Below are 22,026 nucleotides of genomic sequence, written 5' to 3'. Positions count from 1 at the left end.
AGGTTTTTGTAGAGACCATATATCAGTATTCAAAATGAAAATTGAATATTGAAAACAGTTTACAAATATTAGCCGATAAATCTCATCTTTTCCTACATCTTTTCCAAAGATTTAATATATGGATAAGATGAAGACATTTAGAAACTCTATGGAATGCTTAAAATGTGTTATACTTCTATGATGATGGGTTGTTTCTCGGTCCTTGTCTCTATTCTTATTCATTATGTACTTTTAATTATCAAAAAAAAAAACTCTCCAACATGTCAATTAATTAATTCTATGATGATGGGTTGTTTCTGATTTTGTCAAAAAAAACTCTCCAATATTGGTGCAGATGGAAGGGAAGACAAAATCAGAAAATTGATATCAACAATAAATACATTCAAATTAATCTGACATAACTACATTTTAATTTATTTTAACTTACATCTAAATAACAGTATTTTTAATTAAATATATTTGAACTTATAATATCTATATGTTGTTGATTTTTTCCATCAGATTTTGATGATTTTAAAATACGATATGTGAGAAGAAAGAAATCAGATCGACTCAAATTTATCCAATCAATAAACTAAACCTCTGAAACCTGAATCTTGTACTATACTAATGAGATTATGAATCTAGACAATATGTTTTACAAGGTAACAAAGGAATCACCAATGATTATCTTGAATAATTAATAAGTGTATTCATGATTTACCATATTCTCTAGTATTTACTCTCTAATCTCGTAATCACCCTTAATAAAATAAAATTTGGAATAATGCATACTAAAATATGGTGCATGTCATAAAAAATTATGAAATATCTTATAATATATCTCGCATTAAATTTGAATAAAATTCATAAAAAGAAAAGTGTGTCAAATTTAATATTTTTATATTCGATATATAATATCTGTTTTCTAATCATTCTAAAATAAATAGTATAATTATCATTAAATTATTTTTATCTATTATTTTTTGGGGTGATTAAGCAATTATGTTATGATACCATTATGTTATTTGTATTTTTATTTTAGTACATACGTTTTAAAGACAGTCAAACTGTAACTTATAAAATATTAAAGACAAATTTAATTTTATCTAAAATACAATATATATATATATATGATTATTGAATAAAATGTGATTTTTAACTATATCAGGACATATTCTATATACTTAAATTAGTCTTTCATAAATTAATTTGGTTTCAATTTGTACTTTGAAAACTTTTTTGGTTTTAATTGGTTTGATCGGTAGTTTTATTTTTAGGTTATATGGTATATGTTTTCATTAGAAAATATATTATATGTTAAAACCAAAATTTGGAAGAAATATGTTTTTGTAACAATGTTAAATGTGTTTTAAAAGCAAACTATATATACACCATATAAGATATAAATAAAATAAAGTATATAAAAAATGTTTAAATTAAGATTAGTGAGAAAGACATGTGTTACAATTTTAAAGCGCCAAGTGTTGCATTGGCTGGAAATTAAAAAAAAAAAAACTTCTCATATTATATGAGATTTACATGCATGTAATGACATGTGCATGGTTATGATCCCCCGCCGGTTAATGGGACATTCAGTGTTATATAGATATTAGTTTAGATTACATATTCTATCCACTTGTACCAGTCTCTAATCACTACACAATTTCCATATAAGCATATATCGAGTGTAAAGAAGAGATAAGGACGCGTAGATCAAGTAGAGGCATATGCCAAGTGGATTAAGATAGTAAACCATGAATTAACCATGCGTGGGTTAAACGCTAAGGATTCATTACTATACTAGCCAACTCGATTTGTAAGTTAACTAAAAGATAAAACAACTCATAGTACACTAGTTTAAAGGTTAAAGGATTAATCAACTTGGCTTAAAAAAATAATACGAACTCATCTTGAGTATTCCACTTTTTCACATATCCATTAACATCAATTACAAAATTACGGAATCGCTGAGATTGATTAGTAATTATAGGGTTATTAGTTACTTGGAAAAAGGGTCAGGATTGTTTTAATTGTACAATGGAAAATTTGCCAGCTATAACGCATAGATGATCTTGTTAAATATTGAACAAAGTTTACAAGTATTTATAACGAAAGTTATATGCATGTGTCTATTTTTAGTACATCATATGTCATACAGCTCCTTAATTTTTTGTCATAAAAACATGGTTTTCCATTGATTCTATCTTTTTGCTAATCTAATATGTGTAAATCTTAGAATGACACAAATATTTCCATTAAACTAAATAAAAGTCTTTAATTGGTGATTTAATCAAGCTAGAAAGAAGAAGTAAATTACAAAAAGAACCATGTCTGTGATACGACGTTTTCACCTCTAAGATGTGCGGTCTGTGATAGATAATGTCAGATTCTCCTCACCTTTGTTGTCTCGCTCTGACATTTTCCTTAGATGGGCTTCAGGTTGGTGGTCAAATCTCCGTCAGTGGTTGGTTCTATACCCCAGTCCCCGGCTAACGCGCCTTTGGTTACATTTTCTTACAAGGTTTCTTTTCGTTACTCTTCCGCTTTCATAGTGTTTCCATGTCCTCGTTGTTGTTTTTAGTATCATCATGTTAATTCGTTGTTTATCATTTTCTGTTGGCTTTGATTAGGGGCTCGGTTGGTCATTGAGCTCGCTATCTTGCCGTTGGCTGAGTGACCTGAGTCATTGGTCTTAAGCTCCAAGAAACGCAAAGTTGAAACATGACAAGTCATTGAGTTGAGCTGGCTATGAATTTTCACAGCAGAGCTTAATCCAGGAGCTAGATGAATCAAGTCTTACATAAAAATTGTTTGAAGCTGGGAAGTGACGTTTCTTTTGTTCAGTCATTCTTTAGTCGTACTCTGTTCTTTTGTTATTTTAATTTTTTTTTTTATCTGAATGCAATATAGTGTTGTTTTTAGTTTTGTTTATTGGTGTTCTTTGATCGAATAAAAGAATTGTATTGCATGTTGAAATTTCGTTAGTATAATTTCGGTAGCCAGATAATAAAGGTTCTACTTGATTTTGAAAGTAGTGACATTGTAATTTGTAAACTAATAATCTTTAACAAAAGAAAAATTATATATGTAAACTTAAACCAAGCCATCATGTTTTGCAGTAGACCCTACACATATAGATAAGAGTTGAATTCTAAACCTAGTTTGAAAAAAAAAAAAAAAAAATCGAGCTCATCAATATTTTAGGCACATTCACAGTGATGGTAGACCAAACCACATCTTCGTACGTATTCTCCCATCCGACGAGATTCTAATCTTTGTCGGGGAATAGTCTCTGGAAATTGGGTGAGTCTTGCGAACAAACTTGTTGACCCAGAGCTCGGCTTTTAATTTAGTTCGTTACTCTATTTACTAGGACTCAGATCTCCCTGTCGCGAAGTAAGTATTTTAGAAAAAAATAATAATTTAAATTTAAAATTTAAAACTATACATTATGAAATTATTTGAATGTAATAGAATAAATTGAATACATAAACTGTTACTAAAAACACAATCATCAAAATAAAAACTTATAACAAAAAATATTATATTGAATAAACGCAACTTTGCAAAACATATTGTTTAAAGTATTATATATATATAAGATATTTTTATGAAGAATTATGGTAATGAGCTACAACTAAAAAAAATCATTATGACGAAGTGATCCTTAATGAGAATATTGAACTAATGGTTATAATGAGTAATGTAATTTTCTATTAAATAACTATAATTAAAAATATATTTAATAATGAGTGAAACAGTATCAATAGAAAATTAAAATTAAAATACACAACTCTTAAAAACAAAATAAAATAAGTTTAAATATTAAAATAGTTTTTAACCAAAAGTTATGATAAATAAACACAACTATAAATTATATATTAAGTTTTGTTATATTTCTATATTACTATAATCATTTCTAAAATTTTAGTTAGATTATAGAATAACATTGAATATTAGATATATATATTCAAATTATTTAGATTTAACATAAAATGAAAATTTGTTTCAACAACAATGATTTGTTAGTTATTGATGAAGAAACAAATATATATATAGAGTTCAAAATATATGACTATTTAAATAGACATACCTATTAGAACAAAAAGTTGTGATGAAAAATATGAATAAAATATAGTGAAAAGACACAACTCTACAATGAACAAATACAACTGTTTGAGTTTTTAAAAAAGAACAAATAAAACCAATTTTTTTACAAAAAGGTACTACGAAAAGTCTCAACTGTTGTTCTTATTTATTTATATTGTTATTATTATTTTTAAATATTAAAATATTTTTTAATGGAAAGTTAAGATAAATAGACACAACTGTAAATTCAATATTAAGTTGTATAAAATTTCTCTATTGAGATAATCCTTTCTAAAATTTTAGTTAGATTATAGAATATATTCAATTCTCTAGACTCAACATTAAATAGAAAATTTGTTTCAACGAACTTGTTAGTTAGTGATGAAGAGACTCATATAAAGAGAGTTCATAAAGCATGACTATTTAAATAGACACACCTATTAAAACGAAAAGTTGTGATGAAAAACTAGAAATAAAATATAGTGAAAAGACACAACTCTACAATGAACAGATACAACCGTTTGAATTTAAAAAAAAAACAAATAAAAACATTTTTTTTAAGAAAAGGTACTAAGAAAAAATGCAACTTTTTTGTGTGCACTTGATTATACCTACAAACTCATATAAACTGCTTTTAAATAGAAGACATCTTTATTACCATATTCAAAAGTCAAAACCAAAATCTTATTGTATAATCCATTTTACTCTTCGAAAAAGACTCTAGGTATAAAATTAACTAAAAGTTGTAAATTAGATTCATCATTCCAAAAATCTTTTGTTAAATCAAGAATTGGAGGACTCTCTTTACTTTTAAAAGAATTAATACTAGAGAATAATTTAGAGAGCTGTAAAAACCGTTGATATTAAAATTTTATATTAGTTGTTGTCATGGCAAAAAAAACGAAAACAGTTCAAACAGACAAATATATATAGATTTCAAAAGATAAGAACATTCGAATAGACACAACTCTACAATGAACAGGTGCAACTTTACAAAAAACCGTTACAATGAACAATCGCAACATTGTGTAAAACACACAATTTAAATTTTCTACAATTTTTTTTAGAAAATTATCCAAAAAGTACGATTGAAAAAACACAACTTTGGTGGCATTTATTTGGATTGCTATTATATATAGGTATTTTCATTTATTTTTTATATAAATTAACTAAAAGTTGTAAATTAGATTCATCATTCCAAAAACTCTTTTGTTAAATCAAGAATTAGAGGAATTTCTTACTTTTAATAGAATGAATGCTAGAGAATAATCTAAAATCTGTAAAAACCATTGAGATTGAAATTTTATATTATTTTGTGTCATGGCAAAAAAAATCAAAACAGTTCAAACAGACAAATATATAGATTTCAAAAGATATGAATATTTGAATAGACACAACTCACAATGAGCAGTTGCAACTTTACAAAAAAACCGTTACAATGAACAATCACAACTTTTTGTTAAACACATAATTTAATTTTTCTACAGATTTTTTGGAAGATTATCCAAAAGGTATGATTGAAAAACACAACTTTTGGTGGCATTTATTTGGATTGTTACGATATTGAAAAGTCAAATCCAAAAACTCACTATGTAATCCATCTAACTCTTGGAAAACACTCTACGTATTTTCATTAAACTTTAATATTTAAAATTAATTAAAAGATGTAAATTAGATTCATCATTCCAAAAATCTTTGCTTAAATCAAAAATTAGAAGAATTTCATGACTTTTAAAAGAATAAATGCTAGAAAATAATTTAGAAAAATGTATAAATTGCTGAGATTGAACTTTTAGTTGATTTTGTGTCGTGGCAAAAAAATTAAAACAGTTCAAACAGACAAACATATATAGATTTTAAAAGATACAAATGTTCTAGTCAACACATCTTTACAGTGAACAGTTGTAACTTTTCATAAATAACCGTTTCAGTGATCCATCACGACTTTTCAGAAAATATCCAAAATGTACGATTGAAAAAATACAATTGTTGGTCGCATTTATTTGGATTGTTATTATTATATAGATTTCTACATGGCCTGATCAATGAATTTTTTTTTGTTTAATTTGAAACTTTTCATCTAACCCTATACTTCTTCTTCTTCTTCCATTTAATATCTTATATTCATTAGCTTTTCGAATACACTTTGCACTATATTAGTACCAAGAAATAACCAAAAAAAAAAAGCAAAAAGGCTCTGAATCCTCACTTTCTTCTCAATTCATATATTCTTGTTTGTAAAAAAAGAATTATGGGAGCAATGGTACTAATTACATTTGTCTTCTCATTAGTCTGCCACAAGTTCTGAGGTACAGAGAAAAACCAATTTACTTTTTAAATAATATAGTTGCCAAAACCTTCGTGTAGGAAAGTCTTCATGATCAGATATCTTTGTCTAGAGGCCAAATCAAATGTTTAACTGTAACGCCCACAAATCAAAATTGTGAATTTTGAGGGAGGGTGTCGACCGACACCATGGTGGTGTCGGTCGACACCATTTCTGTCTGGTTCGACCAGATGGTTTTAATTGGCGATTTTTTTGGTCGGTTTGGTTTAAGGAAAAACCATAGAACCAGACTATTAAGTGAGAAAAACGACCTATGTCGTGTTTTATTGCTGTCTCGCAGCTGAAAACAGAGAGAAACAGAAGAGAAAAGTTTGTTTTTGAGTTTTGTGAGTTTTTGTGAGATTTTAAGACTTTCTGGGTGAGATCTTGCTGTGGGAGTGAGGATCCAAGGCTAGGAACGTGTGAGAGGCTTTCTGGGAATGTGGGATTCGTCATTGGTTGTCAGAATCTTCCTGCAGAGAGGTGAGTGCATGACTATGGCTGATCTAAGCATGCAATTCCTTGTTCTTGCTTGTTTGTTGCTGTTTTTGTGTGTTTTGCTTGATGGGGTTGATTGCTACAGGTTCCTACGGACGTATATGGCTTGGGTTTTGAGTATTGGGCGATTTGGTGGAGTTTGGGAGCGAGATTCGACTCTCGGCTTCGTGCGGATCGCGGTTACAGAGGTAGTGTCGATAGACACCAATTGGTGTCGGCCAACACCAGTGAAGCGGCATCGATCGACACTGTGGGGTAGTGTCGGTCGACACCAGCCAAGTGTCGACACCTCCCTTCCAGCGAGATGGTGTTTGCTTTCCTGGTTTGTATGTTTGGTTGTATTGATTGTTTGGACATTGGTATCACAGGTGCTTGTGTGTATAGCCCAGTAGATGGGAGGATTGCCTCACTGAGTGTTTATCAAATACTTATGCATCTCAATATGTGTTTGTGGTGCAGGTAAAGGCAAAGTCTGATCGTGGAATCAAGGCAATGAAGAGAAGGATGTTCTAGGGACTCGCTTGGTTGTTGTCTGGCATTTCTAGGGTGCTAGAGTGGGGTCATAGAACATTGCTAGGTTTTTGTTTTTGTGTTTCCTGTTGTTTGACTATTGGAATGGTTATGTTTTGAATAATGTTATTTTTGGATATTATTTGGTTATTGGTTTATTGGTTTATTGGTATTGTCTGTTGAATGTGTTTGTGGTTAGGTGGCTACTGGGTATGAGACCACTAGTTGTAGAGTATTATTTATTATTATTGTTATTATTATTATTATTATTAAAAAAAACGAGTCGGGTCGTTTCAGTTTGGTATCAGAGCCCTTACAGTTCTAGGGTTGGGTTCACTAGGCTTTGTGCTGTAGATGTTTGGGATTACATGTCTTGATTGATTATGTGAGTTAGTCAATTGTGTGTGGCATGGAGTCCTAGAACATCCTCTTCGAGCCTACTGTGTGATTCCACGGTGAGTATATGTTTATGTGTATGTTTAAATTGTGTGTTTAGCCTTCTGTTCATGGTAGTGCAGATCGTTAGAGGGGGTGCTATTGCTGGTCGTGGTCGAGGACGCGGATGTTGGTCGTGGTCGTGGTAGGGCAGAGTCCCAGCGGTTATTGAGACTGCGGACCAGAGTTTGAGCAGAGGGTGTTGGCGAGTCGCAGGGTGTCCAGGAGGATTCCATGAGTGTGGCCGGAGGGGGCGGTGTTGATGCTCCAGTGGTTGGTGATGCTAGGGTTCTGGGTGTGAGAATCCCAGCGGGTGGAGTCCCTGGTGTTTATTTTGCGGGCTTGTTAGCACAGGTGTTGGAGCGGTTACCAGCAGTGGTACCGGCTCAGACTCAGGTAATGCCACCAGTGGTGGCGGAGGAGCGGCAGCCCGTGGCTGCGGATGTGGGAGGGCATAGTCGTTATTTGTCTATGCTCAAGGAGATGCATAGCATCAGTACTTCGCGGTTTTCGGGTGGTACAGACCCTACTGCTGAAGATGCGTGGAGGACGAGTGTGGAGCGTAACTTCCGCACTCTAAGATGTCCTGAGGAGTTTTGGGTGCACATAGGGGTCCATCACTTGATTGGTGATGCTGAGGTGTGGTGGAGATCAGTGGCTGCTATGAGAGTGCAGAGGGAGATGACTTGGGCTGACTTCTTGGGGGATTTCAACCGCAAGTATTTTTCGAGAGAGGCATTGGACCGGTTGGAGGTGCAGTTCCTTCAGTTATCTCAGGGGACGCGGTCAATGCGGGAGCTGGACTTGGAGTTCAGTCGACTTCTATTTTATGGGGGTCGGGCTATGGAGTATGAGGAGGCTCAGATCAGGAGGTTTTTGAGGGCTCTACGTGACAATTTGAGGGTTCACTGTAGAGGGCAGAGTTATGTTACGCGTGCAGAGCTGGTTGAGACTGCGACAGAGATCGAGGAGGATATCCGGGCACAGTCAGTGGCGGTTAATCCATCAGTTCAGCCAAGTAAGGCTCAACATCATGGAGGTTTTAGCAAGGGCGCCAAGCCTGCGCAGGGAACCAAGAGGAGGTGGGAGGCTATGCAGATGCCGAGTGGTGTGAGTTGCTTTGGTTGTGGGAGCAAGGATCACATGATTGCTAGCTGTCCCAAGAGGAGGGCTCCGACGACATTAACTCGTGTATGTTATCATTGCAAGGAGCTAGGGCACATCAGGCCATTGTGTCCCAAGTTGCAGCCGGTGGTAGTGGCAGCATTGCAGCAGGTGCAGCCGGGAGGGCAGCAGGTGGCACGGATTGAGCAGGCGCCACGGGTTTACACGACTGTAGAGACTGGTGGAACCAGTGCCGGGGCGATCAGAGGTATAATTTCTTATACTCTGTCTTTGTAAATTCTTAGTAAGATCAGATTTTATGCTTGCCTGTGATAAAGTGTTAGGTTCTCAACACATGAGGTTTGTGTAGCGACCTTGTTGGTGGGCGGGTTTAAGTCCCACATTATGTTTGATTCTGGAGCTTCTCATAGCTTCATTACTTCGGAGTGTGGAGAGAGCACGGGAATCAGAGGGGATCCTGGGGAGCGTACAAGAGTTGTCAGGGTTGCGGGTGGCAAGTTCCTGCGAGTTATTGGACGAGCTAGAGGGGTGGATATTCAGATTGCAGGAGAGTCGTGGCTAGCGGATTTGCTTATCAGTCCAGTGGAGTTGTATGATGTTATTCTCAGGATGGATTGGTTGCATCGGCATATGGTGCATTTGGATTGCCATCAGGGTAGAGTGGAGTTTGAGCGTCCACGAGGGAAGTTGGTTTTTCAGGGTATCAGACCGACTTCTGGGAGTCTCGTGATCTTAGCCATTCAGGCTGGGTAGATGATCGAGAAGGGCCGTGAGGCTTATTTGGTTACTATATCTATGCCAGAGTCAATGGGGAAGTCTACGGTTAGCAGTATTCAGGTCGTGGAGGAGTTTGAGGATGTGTTCCAGTCATTGCAAGGATTACCATCATCTCGGTCTGATCCTTTTACAATTGAACTGGAACCAGCAGAGATGGCAGAGCTGAAGAAGCAGTTAGAGGATTTGTTGAGCAAGGGATTCATCCATCCTAGTGTATCACCGTGGGGAGCACTGGTGTTATTCGTTAAGAAGAAGGATGAGAGTTTCCGCTTGTGTATTGATTACAGGGGTATCAACCGGGTCAATGTGAAGAACAAGTACCCTCTTCTCAGGATCGATGAGTTGTTGGATCAGTTGAGAGGTGCTACTTGGTTCTCCAAGATAGATCTAGCGTCGGTTTATCATCAGATTCCGATAGATGAGGCAGATTTGAGGAAGACTGCTTTCAGGATGAGGTATGGGCATTATGAGTTTGTGGTGATGCCGTTTGGGTTGACTAACGCACCAGCAGCTTTTATGAGATTGATGAACAGTGTGTTCCAAGAGTTTCTGGATGTGTTTGTCATCATTTTCATCAACGACATCCTGGTTTATTCTAAGAGTCCCAAAGAGCATGCAGTGCATTTAAGGACAGTTTTGGAGAAGCTGTAGGAGCAGAAGTTGTTTGCTAAGTTGAGCAAGTGCAGTTTTTGGCAGCGTGAGATGGGTTTTTCTGGGTCATATTGTGTCTGCAGATGGGGTTTCTGTAGATCCGGAGAATATTCAGTATATCAGGGATTGGCCTAGACCGCAGAGTGCCACAGAGATCAAGAGTTTCCTTGGTCTGGCAGGTTACTACAAGAGGTTTGTGCAGGGGTTTGCGAGCAGAACACGTCCGTTGACTAAGTTGACAAGGAAGGATGTTCCTTTTGTTTGGTCACAGGAGTGTGAGGAAGGCTTTGCAAGCCTCAAGGAGATGTTGACTACTACTACAGTGTTGGCTTTGCCTGAGCAGGGAGAATCCTATGTGGTTTATACAGATGCATCTAGAGTTGGTTTGGGATGTGTTCTGATGCAACATGGGAAGGTGATTGCCTACGCTTCACGGCAGTTGCGGAAGCATGAAGGCAATTATCCTACTCATGATTTGGAGATGGGTGATGTGGTTTTTGCCCTGAAGATTTGGAGATCTTATCTTTATGGTGCAAAGGTACAGGTGTTTACAGATCATAATAGCCTGAAGTATATATTCACTCAGCCTGAGCTGAATTTGAGGCAGAGGCGGTGGATGGAGCTTGTGGCAGATTATGATTTGGAGATAGCCTATCATCCTGGTAAGGCTAACTTGGTTGTAGATGCTCTGAGTCGGAAGAGGGTAGCTTCGGCTCAGGAGCAGGAGATGGAGTCTCTGGTAGGAGAGATCGGTGCGTTGAGTTTGTGTGTTGTGTCTCAGGAACCATTGGGTTTGGAGGCGGTTGATAGAGCAGATCTTCTGAGCAGAGTGCGGTTGGCTCAGGAGGGAGATTTGGGGCTGGTGAATGCCTCAAAGGATGTTGATTCGGACTATCAGGTCTTAGATAATGGTACTATCTTGGTGCACGGTTGGGTTTGTGTCCCCAAGGATGAGGAGTTGAGGCAGGAGATCCTGATAGAGGCTCATGGGAGCAAGTTTTCTATTCATCCAGGAGCGACTAAGATGTATCATGATCTCAAGAGGTACTATCATTGGGTCGGGATGAAAAAGGATGTAGCTAGTTGGGTCGCGAGGATATGTTGAGGATGTTTGTGTTGGATTGGGGTGGTCATTGGGCATATCACCTGAATCCGGTAGATTTTGCTTACAACAAAAGTTATCAGGCGAGTATTAAGATGGCTCCTTATAAGGCTTTGTATGGGAGGCTGTGTCGTACACCGTTATGCTGGACTCAGGTGGGGGAGAGGAGCATTTACAGGGCAGATTTTGTTCATGAGACCTTAGAGAGGATTCGGGTTCTCAAGCTGAACATGAAGGAAACTCAGGATCGGCAGAGGAGTTATACCGATAAGAGGAGGAGAGATCTGGAATTTCAGGTTGGAGATAGAGTGTACCTCAAGATGGCCATGTTGCAGGGTCCGAACAGGTCATTGACTGAAACTAAGTTGAGTCTGAGGTATATGGATCCGTTCAGAGTGATTGAGCGTGTTGGACCAGTGGCATATAGACTGGATGCGTCTTTTTCACAAGGTTTTCCATGTGTCTATGTTGCGGAAGTGTCTCCGTGAGGACGATCAGTTGTTAGCTAAGATTCAAGAGGATCTTTAGCCTAACATGACGTTGGAGGCGAGACCAGTGAGGGTTCTCGAGAAGAAGTTCAAGGAACTTCGGAAGAAGAAGATTCCTTTGATGAGAATCCTTTGGGACTGTGATGGTGTTGAGGAGTAGACTTGGGAGCCTGAGGCGAGGATGAAGGCAAGGTTCAAGAAGTGGTTCGAGAAGCAGGTCGCGACTTGAACTTGTCTAGCCTGGTCCCAGTTGTAGTCCATGGCTGGAGCGGAAATTGAGTATTCCAGCCCATCTTTCTTGTTTACTTGGTCGCTTAGGGGTGGTTGGTTATGCGACTAAGTAACAAGATGAGGTGGATGTTCGGGGTACGAAATTTCCGTGAGGCGGCGGTTTGAGGGAATGTTTCCTGAAATAGAAGTTCTAAAAATGGAAAGATTTATGTGAGTTAGAATTTGTCCATTTTAGTGGTGGAGAGCCTTGGAGGGGCTTGTGTGGCCTTAGTGGCGGACTTTTGAGTCATTTTGCCCGTGTGTGGCAGTCTTTGAGTCATTGTGTGGCCTTTGTGGCGGGCTGTTTAGCCAGTTGTGTGGCCTTTGTGGCGGACTGTTTAGCCAGATGTGTGGCCTTTGTGGCGGGCTGTTTAGCCAGATGTGTGGCTTTTATGGCGGGCTGTTTAGCCAGAGTTTCCTGTTTAAGCGTTCTTTCGGGACGAGTGGTCTTCGTGACGGTCCTTCGGGACGAGTGGCTTTGGTGGCGGTCCTGTTTAGGACATTTCTTTGGGCTTGGTGGCGGTCTTGTTTAGGACATTTTTTTGGCCTTTGTGGCGGTCATGTTTAGGACATTTGTTTGGCCCTAGTGGCAGTGAGATGATCCACGTGTGGTCATGAGGTATTCCAGTGAGAGGAATATGTGGTTGGTAGGACATTGTAATGTTTTACGCGAGCCACAGGAAGGATACCTGGATAGGGATAGGACTCAGTCGTGTTCAGAATTGTTTGCTCCCGACTCTTGGGGGACTTTGGTTCTCCTAGTACTGCCATATTCTGAGACTTTGTGGCTTGGGAGTATGGTTGGTATATCGACTTCGGATGACTATCAGGGGGCGCGCTGTAGGGTGGCAACCCGAGAGACGAATATTGGATTTTCTTATATATTATGGCATGCGGGCTTATGCCCGATGAGGAGCCAACTTTATGGCATGCAGACTTAGGTCTGATGAGGAGCCAATAAAAACTCAAGGTTTAGACCTATGGGTAAAGGAAAGTCCAAAAGTTGGGAGCAAATAATGCCTGGAGCGTGATTCTATCACCTAGAGGTGACCTTCCGTAGATCGGTCGGAGGAGTGCGGGCCGTGGAAACGGTCGCACGGGAGTCCTTGGCTGATGGATGTTCGAGGACGAATCTATGTTAGTGGGGGAGAATTGTAACGCCCGCGAACCAAAATTGTGAGTTTTGGGGGAGGGTGTCGATCGACACCATGGTGGTGTCGGTCGACACCATTTCTGTCTGGTTCGACTTGATGGTTTTAATTGGTGATTTTTTTGGTCGGTTTGGTTTAAGGAAAAACCATAGAACCTGACTATTAAGTGAGAAAAACGACCTAGGTCGTGTTTTATTGTTTTCTCACTGCTGAAAAACAAAGAGAAACAGAAGAGAAAAGATTGTTCTTGAGTTTTGTGAATTTTTGTGAGATTTCAAGGCTTTCTGGGTGAGATCTTGCTGTGGGAGTGAGGATCCAAGGCTAGGAACGTGTGAGAGGCTTTTTGGGAGTGTGGGATTCTTCATTGTTTGTCAGAATCTTTCTACAGAGAGGTGAGTGCATGAATATGGCTGATCTAAGCCTGTGATTCCTTGCTCTTGCTTGTTTGTTGCTTTTTTGTGCGTTTTGCTTGTTGGGGTTGATTGCTACAGGTTCCTACGGACGTATATGGCTTGTTTTGAGTATTGGGCAATTTGGTGGAGTTTGGGAGCGAGATTCGACTCTCGGCTTCGTGTGGATCGCGGCTGCAGAGGTAGTGCCGTTCGACACCAGTGAAGCGGCATCGATCGACACTGTGGGTTAGTGTCGGTCAACACCAGGAGCCAGTGTCGGTCGACACCTCCCTTCCAGCGAGATGATGTTTGCTTTCCTGGTTTGTATGTTTGTTTGTATTGATTGTTTGGACATTGATATCACAGTTGCTTGTGTGTATAGCCCAGTAGATGGGAGGATTGCCTCACTGAGTGTTTATCAAATACTCATCCATCTCAATATGTGTTTGTGGTTCAGGTAAAGACAAAGTGTTATCGTGGAATCAAGGCAATGAAGAGGAAGATGTTCTAGGGACTCACTTGGTTGTTGTCTGGCATTGCTAGGTTGCTAGAGTGGGGTCATAGAACATTGCTAGGTTGTTGTTTCTGTGTTTCCTGTTGTTTGACTATTAGAATGGTTATGTTTTGAATAATGTTAATTATTATTGGATATTATTTGATTATTGGTTTATTGGTATTGTTTTCCGCTGTTAAATGTGTTTGTGGTTAGGTGGCTAGTGAGTATGAGACCACTAGTTGTAGACTATTATTTATTATTATTATTATTATTAAAAAAACGGATCGAGTCGTTTCAATAACACTTTCTGAAACCTCTTGGGAAACTCCGACGGTACCTTGCATAACAAGTTTTGAAATAACGAGAGGTTTAAGTTGTTATGCAAGGTACCTTCGGAGTTCCCAAGAGGTTTCAGAAACTGTCATACATTGATTTGGCCTCAAGAGAAAGTTATCTGATCAGGACAACTTTCCTACACGGACGTTTTGACAACAACTCCACTAAGCGGTTCGAGCTCCACCTCGGTGTTAACCCATGGACCACGGTGTCAACCGCCAACCAACGAGACAGAAGAAATTGTTTTTGAGATGATTCATCTTTTGACCACTGATAGGTTACAAGTCTGTCTGGTCAAGACAGGGGACTCAACGCCATTCACCACCGGTTTAGAGCTGCGTTACTCAATAACCAAGCCTACAACAGTCAACACTTCAACAGGATCCTTGCAGACTTTCTTGCGAGCAGACGTTGGCTCAATCTCTAACCCTAACCAACCCTTCAGGTTTTTACTTTCGAATCGAACAAGCACTACATATGCATTCTTCTTCTTCTTTTTTTTTTTCAGGTACAAAGAAGATGTCTTTGATGGCATGTACATATGTTTTGTGAAAGATGTCTTCTTCTTCTGCTATGATCACGGCCTCTATTCCAACAGACGCGGATGCTTCCGTGAACATTTCGCTAACCAGAGTGGATCCGGCTTCACAACTCTACATTTGCCTGTACATTTCTGAGATCCAAGAGCCTCAAACCTAATGAAACAAGAGAGTTCAACATCTTTTACAACGGAGGGCACAGTGTCGGACCCTTTTAGGTCGATAAGATTTCACGCTTTCACTTTCACCCTTGTAACTGATCAGGAAGTCGGTCCTAATGCCAAAGGAAGGACCTTGAATTCCACACTGCCACCTCTTCTGAACGCCATTGAGATTTCGGATGTTGGGATATGAATTCAAATATACGCTGATGGGTTTGGATTTGTTTTCTGGCAGTAATTTTTCTAACGTCTAGTTTTTGGAATCGTTGAAATTCATGTAAGTTTAGACTTAAGTCACAAAAATCTGAAATTTCTTCTTTACACAGAAAATAATCTAACATGTTGAAAACTCTAAATCGTGCAGAAATCTATCAAGCAATGAACTAAATATGGTTCGATACCTAAACATCTCCTTTATAGAGCACAAAAAGGATTGGTTACACTTAAGGTAATAATTGTGCATTAGTATCAGATCTTTAGCTAATATAGACGAGACCTGAATGTGTGTTTTAGATGCGTACATGTTGTGATCTCTCTCAATTAAGATCTCTTGAGCTCTTTTGTGCTATGGAATTATAATGCAAGAAAGTAAAAACACCAAAAAAAATTTACAAGTTCATATCTCAAATCGGAACCCTATATGTCTCCCATAGCCTTTAAGTTTTTCAATCTCTCTCTCTCTCTCTCTCTCTCTCTCTCACCTCGCACAGTGAAAACTCTAGCGTGGACGAATTTCCAGGGCTATGTTCCTCTCTTTCATGCGCCACCACAAGCAAGAAGAAGACAAATATTGTTATTGCATCTATTGCAACAACACTCTTTTTAATCTTACTCATTGCACCCGTCTTTATAGTTATCTGCAAGAGGAAAAGGAAAGCCGATCGACATCCCATTTCAGGTATGTAGTCCTAATAGGCTAATACTTAGACATTACGTAGTCCACAATCTTCAACGACTAGCTAGTAATCTTTTGATTTCGGTTTTGTAGAAAATAATAAAATTCAGCAATGGTATCAAAGTAGCTTGTCAGACAATGCACACAACAACGTGTTCACGTACGAAGACTTCGCTCAAGCAACTGATAACTTCTCAAGCACCAACCTCATTGGACAAGGTGGGTTTGGTTATGTTCACAGAGGAGTTCTTTCCGAAGGAACTCATGATGTTGCGGTTAAACAGCTTAAAGCTGGAAGCAAAGCAGACAAGGCGAACAAGAGTTTTCTAGCGGAGATAGAGATCATTTCATCACAGGCATCTTGTTCTCTTGGAGAACCACACAATATGAACAGTAGATTATAAAGCTATGGCATGTAATGTAATCTTGACGATTTTTTTTCTTTGGTTTTGTATACAGTGAATGATTCGCTGTTAGTTCCAAAATTTAACAAAAAAATTTAAAAATACTATTTCCACTTAGAGACCCTTCCACTTACTAGTCATTTATCCCCCCACTAGAAACAAAAAAACAACTAGTGAGTGGAAGACAATTTCTATCTATCTCAACGATGCAATAAACGTCAAACGACAGCAACACGACTTAGCTGTCTCAGCTCTTTCCTTAGCTTACGAGAGAAGAGCCTACAAGCATCCATGCTTAGATCCACCGCAGCTGCTAGTGCCACGTGAGCCGCGGCATCCTCTGTACAAGTCACGTGCTTCACACCTACCTCCACCTTAGGCCTGCTCTGTTTCTCCGCTCCTTCCACTGTCGTCGACATCACAAACCCCAACTTCTGTTGCCCTTGAGGCAGTGAAAACCCGAAATCCGACCCGGATGATCCTGAACCGGTTCTTGATGATTCCATGCTTGACCTGGACGTAAGATCAAAGCTTTCTCCCGAGCCAGTCAAAGAAGCAGTCGTACAAGTGGTGGACCCGTCGATGATGAAACTCCCGCCAAGTCTCGTGTTGATGGACGACGAAGCAGAGACTGGAATAGCGACTCCGTCTTGAAAAAGCTCGAAACGGTAACCCAAAACGTCGGAGGTGCCTTGTTCACGCCATGCTTGAAGGCGACCCCATGGCTTCCAAGTGTAGCCATCAGGTCGGAGGATTAACCAAGCTCCAGGGCTAGACGGAGACACGCGGTTCGAACCAGGAGATGGTACGAATGGTGTGACCATTGAAGCCATAGCTACTGGTGAGCCAGACAGATCATGGATTGTTATCGACCAACCTTTTCTCTCTTTCATCAACCGTTCTTTTCCACTACTCAATGACAATGACGATAAACTGCAGAATTCAAACACCAACCCAAATTAGAATCATCACAATATGATAAATATTTAAAACTGTGCATAAATCCAAAGCAATACTGCAAGATTCTAAACCTAAAGTATAAAGCAAAAAGCTCTGTTTCTAATAAGAAGATAAGTGAAAGTTCGATAATTTACTAACCTGGTACTAAGACTCCTCCGGTCAGCGGGGTTTCTGAATCCGAACTTGCAAGTGAAAACAGCTTGTTTCGTGTTTCCTTGGACCTGAAAAACCTGAGGGCTACATTCAGGCTCACCGTCAAACTGAAACACAAATCTCCGGTCGGGTTCAACCCGTACGCTAACGTGTAGCTCCGGATCCGACCCGGACTTCTTCTTCTTCTTCTTCGACTTGGTGCCCAAATCAACCCAGCCGTTGTGTGCCAAACACGTCTTTGTCTCAGCCGCCTTCAAATCAAGGGGAACCTCGAACCGACCAATCAGCTTATCTCCAGAAGCTGCAGCGACGAATCGACACGAAGCAACGCCGCGGGAGTAAACCTCGACGGAGAGAACACTCCATTTAGGCTTTTTAAGAGACGCTTCGATCTGAGACTTGCTTAGACTGAAGCAAGCAGCGACGGTTGAGACGTTACCGGAGAAGCAACAACGAGACTCTGACTCCGATTCCGATTCCGTTCGTAGCAGAACGGGAACAGTAAAAATCTTGCGTGGGAACCTCTTGAATTTGATTTTACAGTAGCAATTACCAGATGACACGTCTGAAACAGAAGGACCCGATGAGGAAGAAGACGATGACGACGACGACGATCTCGGAAACCTAACCGCCAAATTCCCGACGGTGATCCGGACGAAAGGGCATGGATCCATTGTGAATTTTGAAAGATTGTATGTTAATTAGTGAGAAGCTAAGCAAAAGGAGCGACCACTGAAACCCTAACAGAATTAGGGTTTAAGAGAGAGTTTTGGAGTAGAAGGAATATAAAGAGATTTGGAGAAAGCTATAAATATTGGGAAGATTGGTGAGAAAGTAACAGCCTGGAATATAGCTGTGATCTTTTGTTACTTTTCTTTTTTGTATTTTCATATTTCCAATTTTTTTATGACAGATTTTGTGGGGTCAAAAGCCAAAAAGCCCACCTGTTAATTTCCAGATATGAAAATGAAATATAATAATCTTTCCTTTTTGTTTATTTGTTTAAGTATGTTGTAATTCCTACCCTTTTTCAAGTGTTCTTTATATGATTATAATAATTCTTTTCTTCCTATTCATGATTTTTAGTTAAATGATCTGAATATTGATGTTCTCTCTTTTACAATTTTGATATGAATTTCTGGATTTGTTTTATGTGGGATATATATGGTAGATTTTAATTTGTTTTTACACATATCAAAGAATTAAATAGCAACCTGTATATATTTTTGGTGTTTTTTAAATTCTTAATTTGTGTACATTTTTATTGTTTTAATAACATTAATTTTTACACTTTTGTTTAGTATTTTACTTAGAAAACGAATGAAAAAATATGATTGCCGTATATTGTAAGATCTTAATATATCTTTCTTTTGGCACCGGTACAGATTTTGTTTTTAACGTGAAAGATTTTGTAAAATGCAATTGGAATAGCTAAAGTTTTTTTCTCTTCTTTTTGTTGTCGCTGTTCAGTTGTTCTTCTTCTAGCCAAAGCTGTGCATTAGTTAGAAATTTAGTATTTTGTAATGATTTAGGTTTGAATTTTGAAATGAGTTAGAGAAGTGGATAATTTATCTATATGTTTATCACTTAGAGGGTTATAGATGAGCTGTTCCCCAAAGTTGGAGCACGCATGTTTTTAGTTGGCATCATTATCGTTTTGGTTGAAATTAGCTTTTAAGTATTTGGTTCAAATACGATATTCTTTGGTCTTGATCATTTATTCTTCAATTGTCGGTTTGTTCGCCAAAATTTGTAAATGTTTTTTTTTTGCTCTTGCCATTAAACACAACAATTTGATCACTCTGTCGGGATTAGTTTATGGTTGTTGCATCAGCATCATGTTAACAGATACCAACTCTGCCTCTTGGATTCTCTTAAAAATGTCTATTTTAAGTTGTGGTCTATGTAATTTGGAGAGAAATGAATACCAAGATTTTCGCTGAAACTTTCTTTTATGTTGTTGGGTTGTGCAACGTTATCGACCAAACTCTTAGGGAGTGTTCTGCTCATCATCAACTCTGATCGTCAATGCCTAGCTACGACAGAACGGAAACATGTAATTTCCTCCCACAAGACTTCTAAAATATGATGTTGGATGTGCTTTTGAATGTATAATGCTTATAATTTCGCCTACAACCAATGTCCAGACAACGGGAAACCAAACTACTCTTTGGAAGAGCCATTCCTTTATTTGGGTTCTTGAATAATCCCTTTATATACATACTTAACAGTTAACATACCAGCAAAATCATATTATTCATTAGACAAAGAATAATTTTTTTTTTTAGGATTCTTTTCCAAATTTTAATTAAGTTCTTCATCACATAACCTATAATTATAATTTAGACGATTCACATTTCATGTATTTTAAAAATATATGATATATATATTGCTATAAGTCTATAAGATTATATTACAATTATTTGACAAAGTTATCGAACACTTGGAAAAAAAAAGAGAAAAAATCATGAGCGAGAGAACGGCGACGGTGACAGGGATCTGGAGGGCAGGATGCGACTATGACTGATGTCGTTGAAAAGGGAAGACCGCCGGGGGATCCACCAGATCAGACTGGGTTGTGGGTGTCGAAGGTGAAGGATATGACTGCCAGAGGGATGCCAAAGCCAGAGAGTGTTTTGGATGATGCGTTTGTCACGGAGAGGCTGAGACTCGAGTTTCCGAATGGAGAGGATGGGGAACCGGTGATCACAATCGAGGAGGAAGTGATCGAAGCAATGCACGGGTTGTGGAAGCGTTGTATGATTGTGAAAGTGTTGTGGAGTCATGTACCAGTTTCGGTCTTGAGTAAGAAATTGAGAGAGTTGTGGAAGCCGTTGGGAGCTATGAACGTCATGGATCTACCAAGGCAGTTTTTTATGATTCGGTTCGAGTTGGAAGAGGAGTACATGGCGACCTTGACAGGAGGGCCATGGAGGGTATTTGGTAATAACTTAATGGTGCAAGATTGGTCACCAACGTTTGATCCATTACAGGATGATATCGTTACTACACCAGTGTGGGTGAGACTGACGATCATTCCGGTAAGTTATTATCAAAAGGCTATCTTGTTGGGGGTTGCAACAGGGCTAGGGAATCCGCTTCGGGTGGATATGACTACTCTGAATTTTGACAGGGCAAGGTTTGCGAGAGTGTGTGTGGAAGTAAATCTGTCCAAGCCATTGAAGGGGACTGTGGTGATAAATGGAGAACGGTACTTAGTGGCGTATGAAGGGTTGATGAAGATTTGCTCATCTTGTGGCTTGTACGGACACTTAGTCCATGCTTGCCCTACGGGAAGTTCGCAATCAGCTGGAATTAACGGTACTAAGGGGAATAAACCAATCGCTGAGTTCCCGTTGGTAGTCAAGCCGGTGCCGGAGAAGACCCCAAACCATGGGAATGGCGATGGGTTTACGAGTGTACGACGGAAAGGGAAGCAGTTAGCCCCCTCTTCGGGGAAGCTGGTTTTCACGGCGGGAGTGACCAAGGGTGTATCGGAGATGAATATTCAGGGGATCGCGGTTCACGGGGATCTCGCGAACTCGAACAGATTCGGTGGATTGGGAGAGGATTCAGGATCTTCTGTGATAAGGGAAGTTGCGGCTTCGTCGGGAGAGAATAAGGAAAATGAATATTTCCCTAATCAAGGGAATAAAGGGTGGAGTACCCCACAAGATACGGCACAAAATTTTCGATTGGATCTTGATAAAGGAAATAACGGGAATCGGAGTGGGCCCAAAGGTAAAAAGCTTGGGGAGAAAAAGACAAGGGAACCCAATGGGCCGAAACAGAAGCACGGGATTTCAACCAGGTCCATGCGGGGATTAATTTTTGGGCCTACTCGAGGTAAAGAGAGTTTATCCGCATCTGGGAAACGGTTAAGAGTGGAAGTTGATAATATGGGGCGATCCGGAGGTGCGTTTACGGGTGTTCGGGACTCACAATCTCATATCAACAATGATTCACAGGTTGGTATGGATATTGCTCAGATTCAGGAGAACGATGGTCGTAGGGCGGAGCGAGTTCTAGGAGAGAGTGAAGCAGGTGGAGGAACGGTGCTGGTGACAGCTTAACGGTTTTCCCCGGTGGTTTGGTTTGCTTATCGACAATTATCTATGAATTGTTTATTATGGAACTGTTGGGGGGCGAATAAACCTAACTTTAGGCGAACGATTCGGTATATGCTGAAGAAATATAAGACTGATATTCGTGCATTATTTGAAACGCATGCTGGTGGAGATAGAGCAGGACAAATTTGTCAAGGGTTGGGCTTCGAAGATTCATTT

At 39.0% G+C, this 22,026-nt stretch overlaps 1 protein-coding gene across 1 annotated transcript; it reads right to left on the bottom strand.

Moving 5' to 3' along the window:
• LOC104742540 lies at positions 16,657 to 18,499 on the bottom strand. The gene is made up of 2 exons (XM_010463554.2): positions 17,726 to 18,499; positions 16,657 to 17,560 (listed from the first exon to the last, which is right to left on the bottom strand). Exons 1-2 carry the CDS (start codon positions 18,412 to 18,414, stop codon positions 16,846 to 16,848), a joined length of 1,404 nt encoding a protein of 467 aa, XP_010461856.1. The 5' UTR covers positions 18,415 to 18,499; the 3' UTR covers positions 16,657 to 16,845.

This window comes from Camelina sativa, chromosome 14 (assembly GCF_000633955.1).
Source record: "Camelina sativa cultivar DH55 chromosome 14, Cs, whole genome shotgun sequence".
NCBI lineage: Eukaryota > Viridiplantae > Streptophyta > Magnoliopsida > Brassicales > Brassicaceae > Camelina > Camelina sativa.
Note: the sequence above shows the minus strand (reverse complement) of the source record. Positions and strands in the feature narration are given on the sequence as shown.

What these genes read in the sequence shown, in the direction of transcription:
- LOC104742540 (XM_010463554.2), bottom strand. Translation starts at nt 18,414, where the DNA reads ATGGATCCATGCCCTTTCGTCCGGATCACCGTCGGGAATTTGGCGGTT. An exon ending in CGGAGGAGTCTTAGTACCAG is followed by an intron (nt 17,561 to 17,725) that starts GTTAGTAAATTA and finishes TGAATTCTGCAG; the next exon opens with TTTATCGTCATTGTCATTGA.